This window comes from Pterocles gutturalis, unplaced genomic scaffold (assembly GCF_000699245.1).
Source record: "Pterocles gutturalis isolate BGI_N339 unplaced genomic scaffold, ASM69924v1 scaffold4931, whole genome shotgun sequence".
NCBI lineage: Eukaryota > Metazoa > Chordata > Aves > Pterocliformes > Pteroclidae > Pterocles > Pterocles gutturalis.
This window is the reverse complement of record NW_010100129.1, coordinates 1-10,948: the sequence shown is the minus strand read 5'-3', so window position 1 is coordinate 10,948 and position 10,948 is coordinate 1. Positions and strand designations below refer to the sequence as shown.

Here is a 10,948-nt window from a genome sequence, read left to right as displayed (position 1 = left end):
TTAGGAGTGAATGGATTTTTCCCCTCACCCAAAATGCTTTAAGATACGACTCTGACAAGTTGGAAGCATTTATCACACCTCAGAGTAATGTCTCTGTTCAGACCACCTGATGATGACCTCCTTAGACCACGGAAGGTGGGTTCTATTGCCCCACCTGCCAAAAGAGGATGGCACCTGCTTTTTTACCTTTCAGAGGAGTATCTTACCGACTTTAATAGTGGATCCAGCACAGGCAATCTCCTTCCTGCCTATTGATGCTAATTTATTCCATATTCCCAATTAGCCACCAGCTCAGGACTGGCCGGTCACACCAGTAAGGATGAGGATCAGCTAGCTATGCACAGAGTGCCATTGGAGGAGACCAGAGGATGGAGGGTCACCACCGCTGGTGGGTGGTGAGAAGTCACCCCATAGTGCGTTCCTACACCACATTGTCACGTCCCACCTCACCAATGATGGAGCACGTCCCATGCCAGCTGTGCCAAGTCCACCAGCTTCTGCTGAGGTGGCTGTGGGATGACAACCCCTGACAGAGCAGGGGACCAGCTCAAACCTTGATAAATTAACACATACCCAAACCCCCAGGGACTTTTTTTGGTATAACCTATCTCATTCAGGAAGCCAACATAAGTTGGTGTTCCCAGCCTGAAACCCTGAACACACCTTATGCACTGTCTTCCCATCCCTCACAGATGCAGACAGACCACAGACCAGCTCAGCTTTGATGCTGTGAGAGTTGCAAAAAGCTCCGTTGTGTTGATTTGCCCATATCTACAAGAGGCAAAAACAGTTTTGTTAAATAGTCTAGCCTTAACCCAGCCTTGCTTATTTTATCCGCAGCTGTTTGCTAAATCTTTTGTACTTACAAGAACAAAACCCTCAGCTATGCAGCACTTCAAGGATCAGACTTGAGCCCTGATCCTAAAATTTTCGTCATGCATGTTTTTAGAACAAAATACCTTCTTTCTGCTTGGGATTTAAGCATGTGTGTTCCTCTTTCCACTTTTCTTTTTAAAAATAAAAGAACAGAGAAGGGGGATTTGTGGTTTAGGGCTTGGGGGTTTTTTTGTTCTTGAGAACAAACAAAAGCAGATTATCATTCCAGCTCAGAAAATAAAGTATTTGCCTTTTGAATTTTATTTGCCTTTTTAAATAAAGAGAAAAGGGTCTTCTGAAAACACCTTTTGATATTCTCTAACCAGAGCGAAAAAATTTGATAGCTAATCCATAACAAAGTGCTGCTTAACAACAGTTATTGTCATCTGGTTTTTGGGTCATCTGAAACGGAATGATTTTTCCCACGATGTTTATTTGATTACGATACATTGGCCCTCACACCTAACAACTAAACCTCTCTCCTTGAACATCCACAGGAAGAGAAGGGCGGCACTTGAGCCAGTTAAACATTTGCAAGTGTCATTTCGTATTTCAGAGTACCTCCAGTAGCAACAGCTCCATCTGCAAAGTCTGCATCCCATCCCCAAATTTGCAGGAGAGATTCCCAAGGCAGAAATACCCCAATACCCAGCTGCTGGGCAAAAACCTGCCGACCCCGCGCAGCCGCCCTTCACCCCAGGGCTCTGCTGTGCAACCCCAAGGCTGGACCTTGCCCATGGCCCCAGGGGTGCTCAGCTCTCGGGGTAACTCGTATCTCTCTGCAAAGCAACCCAGCAAAGGCCAAGGAGCCTCCTAGAAGGGAAGGGTATGCACAGACCTCACCTTACACACGTGAGCACTGCTCATTTCTTTTCTCCATGTAAATCCAGCATGAAACCAATTTTGGACTGGCAGCAGCAAAATCTGCTTTTTTACTCACCGAAGAGAAGCAGCTCAATTAACCGCCACAGGTCCCCATGTCACGCCCTCAGGGACGAATCTCGTGAACATAATGGCTTTATGAGCCTTTTCCTGCTCTCCGGTCAGCTGCTCTGCAAAGGACCTGGGTGCTCCCTGCCCTCCTGGGGGAAAGCCGGAGCCTCCTCCTGTGCCCCCCGCCTGCTCAGGAATTACTTGACTCGAACGCTGTGCTTGTACTCGAAATAAATCAACATTTAATATTTTACAATTACCTTAAAAGTTCTTTGAACAGTATTTTACAGATCAGCACAGACATTACACAGATTTGGTGATGCTGGACATATGTACAGGGATGACCTGAAGGAACCTCAGACTTCTTTCATTTCCAGAAGGCATCAGAGGTCAAAGCCTTAGCCAGGATTATGAGTCCCTAGGGTTTGTACTTGTTTTTCTCTACAAGATGGAAAATTGTCTTCTCTAGTATTTCTGTAGGGCCAGCTGAAACCAAAGAGGTTTCTATCATTAACAGCGGCAGGGATATATTTAGCCACGGCTATCAAGATCACAAATAGCAACGTTTTGACAGGATAAGGTGCTATTTTAAAGCATTGAACAAAAAACCCAGCTGTCAAATTGCAGCCCCGTATGAGAAGACACACACAAACCTCTTTGGGAAACGAAAAGTCAGGGGGAAAACTTTTTCCAAGTGTGTGGAAAGAGCTATTAAAATCTGTTTCTGATCCCTGGAGCCTATTGGACTTAAAATACTGATGTGTAAAAGTGCACAGCAGTGACCTCAGCGCACAGTCCCACATCGCCCCGCAGGCACCCTGGGAGGGAGGGGACAGCCCACCACCACCTGGCAAGGTCTTGGTGTTCCTGCAGAGTCCAGTCCATGCTGTGAGCTAGAGATGGACACTGCTCCAAGCACGTGGGAAAAGGTGGGTGCTCCCGGGTGGGTGCATGGCCAGGGAAGGTGGGTCCATGCCAGGAATCCAAGCTGACTTTGTATCATGGTGGAACCAGAGTGCCTGTGTATATTCAAGTGATGCTTTGCCCCACACGAGGGTCTCTCCTTGGAGTTGACAATGCAATACCATCCTTGGGATGGTTTATTCAAGTAGAAGGATGAAGCCCAGAGGCCTCGGGAGCGTGTTCACGTCTCATTTTTGCTCATCTCTGGCCATTGGCAGAAGCTGCATCCAGAGCTGCTGAGGACACCAAAGAGCCAGCTGGCACCTTCTGAACCCGAGATGTTCCCCACTGTCCCCAGACTGAGCTGTCCCCAAACAACAGAGGCAGGTCCAGCAGCCAGCGGGGCCAGGATCAGAGTTGCCAGCACAGGAGGGAACTTCCCAACACTCCCAGGAGGTACATGGAGGAATCCAGCAGACAAGCCTGATCCACGCTCCTCAGAGACAACTGAAGCCCCCAGCAGGGCTCTGTCCCTTTTCCTGGCAGATTTAACCTCAAATGACACTGCTGCTGTGCCACCAGCCCTTGGGGACAAAGCACAACCTTGTTCTAACTAGTGCTAAGAGCTGACCAGGTCCCATTTTCTGGAGGATCAAGGGAGCCCCAGTGAACTGATCATCCCCGTGCTGAGCCCTGCAGCCCCCCAGTAGTATCGGGGGTCTCTTCCAGATGTTTTCCAAGGAGCCATGTCCTGGGTATTGAGATGCTTTCAGCCTGCAGCAGGCAGCATGCTCTCCTGCCTGGTATCATTAGTGCAATCACCAAAAACTGCTGAGAAACAGCCTGAGGGCTATGAAACCAGAAAAGGTGTTTCCAATCTCATTTTTTGTCCCTGGGATCAGGATGCTTCTAAATACCCCCAAATATTGCACCTTTCTGTACCTACAGCCTTGCAGAGAGAACGAAGAGGACGAAAAGCCTCTTTGCAGGGGAGGAAGGATCTCAAATCCTGTCATTGCTTGCAAGTGTCACTAGTGTTTTTGGTGCTGAGTCCTCCTCTAGCAAACCTGCCTCCTCAGGGAAGCTTTAGGCAATCCTAGTGGTTTTCTTAGTATTTTCCTCCCTCCTGTGAATGTGAGCATGGTTCCTGCCATATTCCCAGCAACCCCATTGAGGATTCAGCCTCTGGGATGTCTCTAGAGTACAGTCCTGGAGAGCAGGACACAAGAACATGGGCTGAACAGGGACTAGAGCTCCTGGGTGAACCCTGAAATTCTGCAGAAGCTGGAATTTCATCTCCTGCAGGGCCTGGATTTACAGCAAATGCATGTACACCCGACAAGCTGTCCATGTCCTGGTATGGCCTATTGCACTCAATTCACTGGAACACAACCAGTATGCAGCCCGTGCTGGGGTCCTTCTGGGCGTCCACTGGCTCACTCTGCTGCGTGCTGCTTCTCTGCAAGACACCCAACCATCATAATTTGCAGAAAACGTTGAGAAAGCCTGTCCCCCTCCCGAAAGAACCATCCTGAGCATCCTCAACATGTTACGGGTGAAATGCCATCAAGACTTTGGCTGGTTGGTCTGCAGCTCTGCATGCATTGAAGGCCACCTACAACCCCTCAGCCAAGGACATTCATTTTCCAAAATGTCCCTCCATGAGCTCTCCCAGCTCACGCTGGCCTTGCAGTCACTGTCAAATACAGCCACAGCACCATTTGCTGGCAGGAAAATGTCACTGTCCTTGCCTTGCCCTCTCAATCCAGGTGTTGGCAGGTTGCTGAACCAGGTGGAGACTTGAAGGAAACCACTTTCCTCCCATCCGTGAGGAACCCTGAGAGATACCAGAGCCTACCACCAACGTTCCCATTTCCCAAGGATGGGCTAAGTCCAGTTCAGGAGCAGATCAGCCACCATGCTCGTGCTTTGGACTGCAGGATGTGTTGGACAAGAATGGATGGGTCTCCAGGCCAAAGGAGGACCGTCAGCTTCCTTCTCCTAAGGCTGTATTGGTGCTGGATGCAAGTCTGGCCTGAGAAAACACTGGGTTCTTCTACGGCAGTGCTCCACTGAAGGTGGCAATGGGTAAACATAGGAGAGAATGAAACTCCGAGGGGTCCTGGGAGGGCAAAGAGGACTTCTTCAGTGCAAAGAGATTGCTGTCCCTGGGTTTGTAGCACACAGAGATCTCGCACCTGCAGGGGAACAAAAAGAAATCAAGTTTTAAGTAAAGTGTGTGGCTCAGAATCCCGGTCCTCGGGTGCAGAAAAAATATCTGCAAACAAGGAGGAATCAGTGCAGCCTTTAACAGGACTAGAGCTGGAGTCCTGAGAGTCCATGTCTTTAAGCTGGCTCAGACTGGGTCCTAGAGCAGAAGCATCCATAAAGAGTAATTTCTGAAGCTCATTCAGGAAAACGAGAACTTTTGCATCCCCCAAGTTTTGGGGAGAGGGAAGTAGCTCCTTTTGTATTTCATCCATATTAAGTATATGAGTATACCAACTCTCCCTCTAGCCTCTTGAGTTGCACAACAAACAAGTAAAACACTTCCCTTCAGGGTTATTTAAGAAATAGGATTCAAAATCTTTTTCCATTGGAGGCAGCATAACCTTGCAGAGTTCTGCTGTCTCCGAGGGAGAAATTAAAATGCTTACACATTTTTAAGACCTGTGGATCAACTGGTTTTATCTCTTTGTGCACATGGAAATATGTTGTCTACAGTGAGTTTTCAAATTCCATCACCCGGGGAGCCAGCTTGGTGGCCTGAGGACATGACTGATGGATGAGCAGTCAAACAAACAATTCTTGCTCTGCCCCAGTCTCTCCCATGAAGATGACGGGTTCCTTCTGCAACGGGTATGCCAGAGGTCATGGAAAACCCACATGAGGTTTAGAATTTGAAGGCTCTGCTCCTACACCCAGTGGTCTCCAAATACCTCATTTATGTTGCGTAACTCTCCTCTGGCTATTGACCGGTCTTGCTGAAAGAGCTGTTCTTTACAGAGTTGACTGGGGACCACCCTTTAGACTGTTGCTGGGATCTGGGCAGGACCATCCATCCCACCTGAGCTCAGCTGCACTACAGAGCTTGGAGCTCTGTCACCCAGCTTGGGCATCTGGCACAGATCCACCATGGTGCTCAGGGCCTCCTTCCCCCAGTGCCTACCCACGTGTCACGGACAAGTCCTTACACCCAGGATGCACCATCCCAGGAGGGCTGAGCACGGCAGGCAGCCAGCCACGTTGCAGTTCCTACCTGGTTACACTCTGGAGGATCTTCTGCTCATCCTGGTCTAGGCAGACGGCGAATGAGGACTGGACACCGATAATCTGGACCTTGTCTACTTTTATCTGGGACACGCTGATCTGCTGATAGAAAAATGAGTCTGGGTGAGGGAGGTGCCAGGCTCAGTGAGTTTCCCTGGGCAGGGAGCTGGGTGCTCCGAAGGCAGGCTTGGTGGCCAAACGGATCCCCCAAGGAGCTACTGTCTCCTGCCCTGCTTCCCTCCCAGCTGAGCCAGGCTGAGCTCCTGTTACCCGATGAACCATGATTTGAGTTACCTGATTGAAGCTTTTTTTGGATTTGGAGTTTTGCCTTTTCACCACCTCCGTCATGGTTAAGTTGAGACACTCTGTCTTTGAGGCTGCAACAAAAGAGAACTGTTATCGCTCGGGGATTCTGGGTCACTGGTGGGAACCCAAGCGGTCCCTCCACCCCTCAAAGCATCCCAGAGCCCGTGGCTCTCGGCAGAACCCTCGTTGGGGGAATGCAGTGGAGTTCTAGCTTTACTTCCCCCACACGGAACGAAAGCACTCAGAGACACAGAACAACACCCTCTAATTCGCAGCTGCTTCCCAAATATAGCAGAAAAGGGCATTTAACTATCTTAGGACCTAAACAGGAGAAAAAAAAACATTGCTCCATCATCATGAGAAAATTGTAGCTCTCCCAGCTTGGACTTCCTTGCAGCCCACCTGGAGATGCTTTGTCGTGTCTGGAATCACAGTGACACCCTGTGGTCAAACTGCTGAATGTGAAAACCAACAGAGACAAATCAAGGGGACGGAGTTTCTCTTGGAATGAAGGAGACTGATGACAGCTTCTCCCCAGCATGGAACGAAAGACACCCCCTGAAGCAAACCCACTGTGCTGGCCGCACAAGCGAAGCTCCTGAGCTAACACAGAAACACCCAGCTCAAAATAGAGAGAGGAGGTGAGAAATTCATTCCTGATGGGTTTTTTTCCAAGGTTGTCTGCTTGGCTTCATGGACAGGGTGGCAACAGGTGGGACAGGAGGGACAGAGGTTTAGGAGCATGTGGGAGCTGTCTCCTATCCGGTAGATCACCCATTTTCCCCGACTGCTCTGCTCACAAACCACACATCTGCCAGACACAAAGCACACAAGGAAAGAGGAACTAAAAAACTCCTCCGTTCACTCAGAACTGGGTGTCTGACTGCCAAAACAGCTGTTCTTAGGCAAAAATGAACAGGTATTACTGCTTAAATACACACACAGACTAAAAGTCTTGCTGCTTTTAAAAGCCTCAAAGCCCTGTTAATACCCCATCAGAAACCTGATTAGAAATTTTGAAACTATGAAGCAAAACCATGTGGCAGCCAGCTATCTCTGTGCGGCAGGAAGGAAACCAGGCTGAAGCACCAGCTTAGCCAGACCCTGCTGAAAGCCGGCTGCACGGCAGAGCTGCTGCGGACGGCCGGACAAGCACCTCTCCTTTGGCCCTACTTCACTTCACAACCGTTTGAGCTGTCTCTCCTTCTTACCAAGCAGGTGTTGTTCTGGAAAGCACCACTCTCCAGTGATCATCCTGCTGTTCAGACCGTCCCAGCCCCATCCCTCTTGGGCATCCCATTTCCCTGGCTGGAAGCTTAAGGATAACGGGAAATGAAGCGCCCTTTGTCCCTGATGCAGTGCTAAGGATAGACAAGGACTACAGGATGCCCCACAGACCACCAGGCACCTTCCACGTCTCTTCTCCTGCACTCCCGCATCTCTGCTTTGCTCCAGTTAGAAGATCTATGCGGTCCTCTCACTCCACCAGTCCCTCCCATCGCTCCCCAGTCCCTCCCATCGCTCCCTACCCAAAGCCACAAAGACCACCTCTACCCACCTAGTTCTTCATACTTCTTGCAGGCTTTGCTAAGGTTGACAGACGTGCAGACCTTCTCAACATTGTTCCAGTGACTTCTTCCACTGATGGCTGTCTGCAGAAACCAACCAAAGCCCGTGAGATGCCCTGGTCCAGGCTGATGTTCCCCTGCCTCCCACCCTTAACTGTCTGGCTGGACTAGCTCAGATCAGGATGTACTTGGAGCTGCATAAAGTTTGAGGAGGCACTGAAATTCATTTAACCTTGGGTTTACAAATATTGCCCAGGCATAACACTAAATAACTGCAAAAAAACCAACAAAACAAGAGGAGTGCTGTGACCAGCAGACGATCACTCCCTGGAAGCAGTCCACCAGTATAAAGTGACACCGAGTACATGTCCAGCCTATGGAAACTGGCTTCATGTTGCCTATTTTACTGGGATGAACAGGAGTGGAAAGCCACCCCCAACTAGCCAGTAAGTAGAAATTAGCTTGAGTTTGGCTCATCTGGGCTTGGATTCAAGCTCTTCCAGCAGGCTGTCAGCACTTTCCTCTCTCAGCCCCCAGCTGAGACATGTTTGCCCAGCACCGAGGCCGTTTTCTGCCTCATCTTTGTGCGAGTCCCGTGCGCTCACCTTGCTGTAGGCGATCTGTAGTGTTAGTGGGATTGCTTCTCTGTCCCCATCTATGCCCAGCCTTTTGCTGCCTGGACCTGCACAAAACAAGGAGCAAATGTCACCCAGTGGCCTTTTATCCCTATTCTTCAGTTGGCTACTGATACAGCAGCATGCTCAGTACCTACAGAAAGGGAAAAAAAAAAAAAATTGGTTTGCTGAACACAGCTGTGGAACGAAAAGGCAAAAAGAAAAGGTGGCTTAAAAGCTGCCAGAAAGCAATTAATCCAGTACAGAAATGTCAACACAAAGCACAACAAGCGGCTCTGCGAAACTGAAAGCGGTGCTGGCTAAGCTGGTGCAGAGGGGTCAGCGCTCCAGGGAAAACACAAAGCAATGAAAGGCTGCGGTGCTAACCCAGCTCCTCTTTTTCCGGGCATATTTGTGCCCACATTAAATTAGCCTTGAAATACTGTGCCCGACACTTACTAACTTTTTTTTTCCTGGATAATTTTTTGCAGCTGTTAAGTGGTGTGCTGACAGACAACCCAAGGAAAGAAAGAAAAAAAAAAAAAAAGAAAAAAATCAAAGTCAGAAAGGATTGGTGGTTTCATGGGTTATTGGGAAGAGGTCTTGGCCAAGCCTGGATTTTGGTGGAGTGAGGTGGTGACACTTCCTACGGAGGGTATTTTATGAGCTCTGTTTAGAAAGACAAGGCGAGATCACAGAAAAGCAATTGGTTAAAAAAATGAAGCAACGTGTTTCAATGCAGTATTGTTGGGTGGCCATGAGATGTCTCTGCGAGCTGCGCCACACCAGCAGCATGTTGTCCTTGGTACCCGAGAGAGCTGGAGACCAGGCTGCACGCAGATGCTCCTGCTGTTGCTTCTTGTCTCTAATAATTTTATAAATTTCTAGTGTAAAAACTCCTGGATCTCCCTTGCAGGAAGGCTCCAGGCACATGCACAGACCTTGCTTTGCCGGTAAACTGAGAAAATGGAAAGAGGGGTTTGAGAAATGACAAAGCTGGACAAGGCACAAACAACAGAAAGCAGCGGAAAGACAAGATGAAGAGCTGCACTTGCCCAGGTGCTGATGAGAGGAAGGAAATGGGCTCAAAGCTGTGTTATTGCACATACGTGTTAGAGTTAACAGCAGTAAAAACAAGGCATGGCCACAGCTTTGCTCCTGAAGAGGCATCTGAGAACGATGATTCTTCCCTTCCAAATTTGTGAGAAGAGGTCTGGATCTGTGCCCAGGAAGCAGCCCGCACTCCCTCTGGCCCCTCTGTCCATTTCTCCCCCAGCCCAGCAGTTTGCAGACCTCTGCCCCGAGGCGGTGGGTGCAGAACCAGCTACAGACCTGAGGCTTTGATGGCCCGCGTGGCTGCCGAGTGGCCCAGCTCAAGGGAATGGATGAAGACTTCGGTCATCTTTTCTCCCCCGATGAAGGTCAGCTGCCGGGCGGAGAAGAGGGAAGACGTGGTGGTGAGGAGACCCAGCCCGCGCCAGGCAACATTCACTCCCTCACCCCCTTCTGCAGGAAACAGGTCAGTTTGGGAAAACACTTTCACATTTTCAAAAATACGCCTTTCAAGCACTGCCTTGGGTGACACTTGCCTTCAGCTGTATTTCTGACTGTTTTAACAGACCACCAGCAAGTAAAACAAAAACCCAATTTTCCCTTAAAGAAAACTCCCCAACCCATGACGAGCCTAACAGCAGGCTCTCGGCATCGCTGTGGACAACACAAAGCCCATGAACAGCAGCAACGCTGCTCGCCAAGACAGGGCTGAGCCCCGTTGCCCACCTCTGTCTGGTAGAGCTGCAGCAGGACGGGGCGCGTGGCGAAGCGGCAGTAGTAGAGGATCATGTCAGCCAGGATGGGCAGCTGCTCCTGGGAGTCCTCCTGGGGCTCAGCCTCTGGTTTGGCAGACTGAGGTGAGAGAATAAGTCACAAGTCTGATGGGGTACATGGTACCCACAGCCCCAGTGCCAAGTCCCACCCTGCCAGGGATGGAAACCTTCCTGACCACCCATCTCCATCCCGTGTCCGTGTAGCACAGCCTGTTCTATAAGATGGTGGTGACCCAGTGCTAAGCAGAAGCTCTCCGCTCAGCTGCCCCGTCCCTCGGGGAAGGGGGACACCAAGCCCTACCAGCTGGCATGGACATACCTGACACAGGACGTCCATGGGCAGGTTCATCAGCCCAAGAACGTTGCGCTCGTACCATGGGTCCAACATGCCAATGTAGTGGGAGATGTCATTGGTGCTGCTCTCCATCCCACCCAAGGTGGGATCCTGAAACCAGACACACTGGGGTCACTCTGGGGTCCCCCCAAGGCTCCTCACCCCACACTTGGGGCTGGTGGAAGAGACCCCAATACTCTCTCAGCCTGCCCTGCCGGGCTCCTCGCACACCGCTCCCGGGGCCAAGCAGAGTGCTGGTGGCACCATGAGTCCCACGGCAACCAGGGCACCTCCCGTCTGCGCCGAGGGCCGGAGCTG

The 10,948-nt window shown here is 50.2% G+C and overlaps 1 protein-coding gene across 1 annotated transcript; it reads right to left on the bottom strand.

Moving 5' to 3' along the window:
• Positions 1-4,768: 4,768 nt before the first annotated feature.
• Positions 4,769-10,741, bottom strand: PIK3R5 (phosphoinositide-3-kinase, regulatory subunit 5; the record flags this gene model as incomplete). The annotated part of the gene is made up of 8 exons (XM_010078411.1): positions 4,769-4,910; positions 5,972-6,081; positions 6,277-6,359; positions 7,847-7,940; positions 8,462-8,538; positions 9,803-9,896; positions 10,250-10,375; positions 10,616-10,741. Coding segments are annotated over 8 exons (852 nt in total), but the record flags the coding sequence as incomplete, so codon positions are not given.
• Between the last annotated feature and the right edge of the window lie 207 nt (positions 10,742-10,948).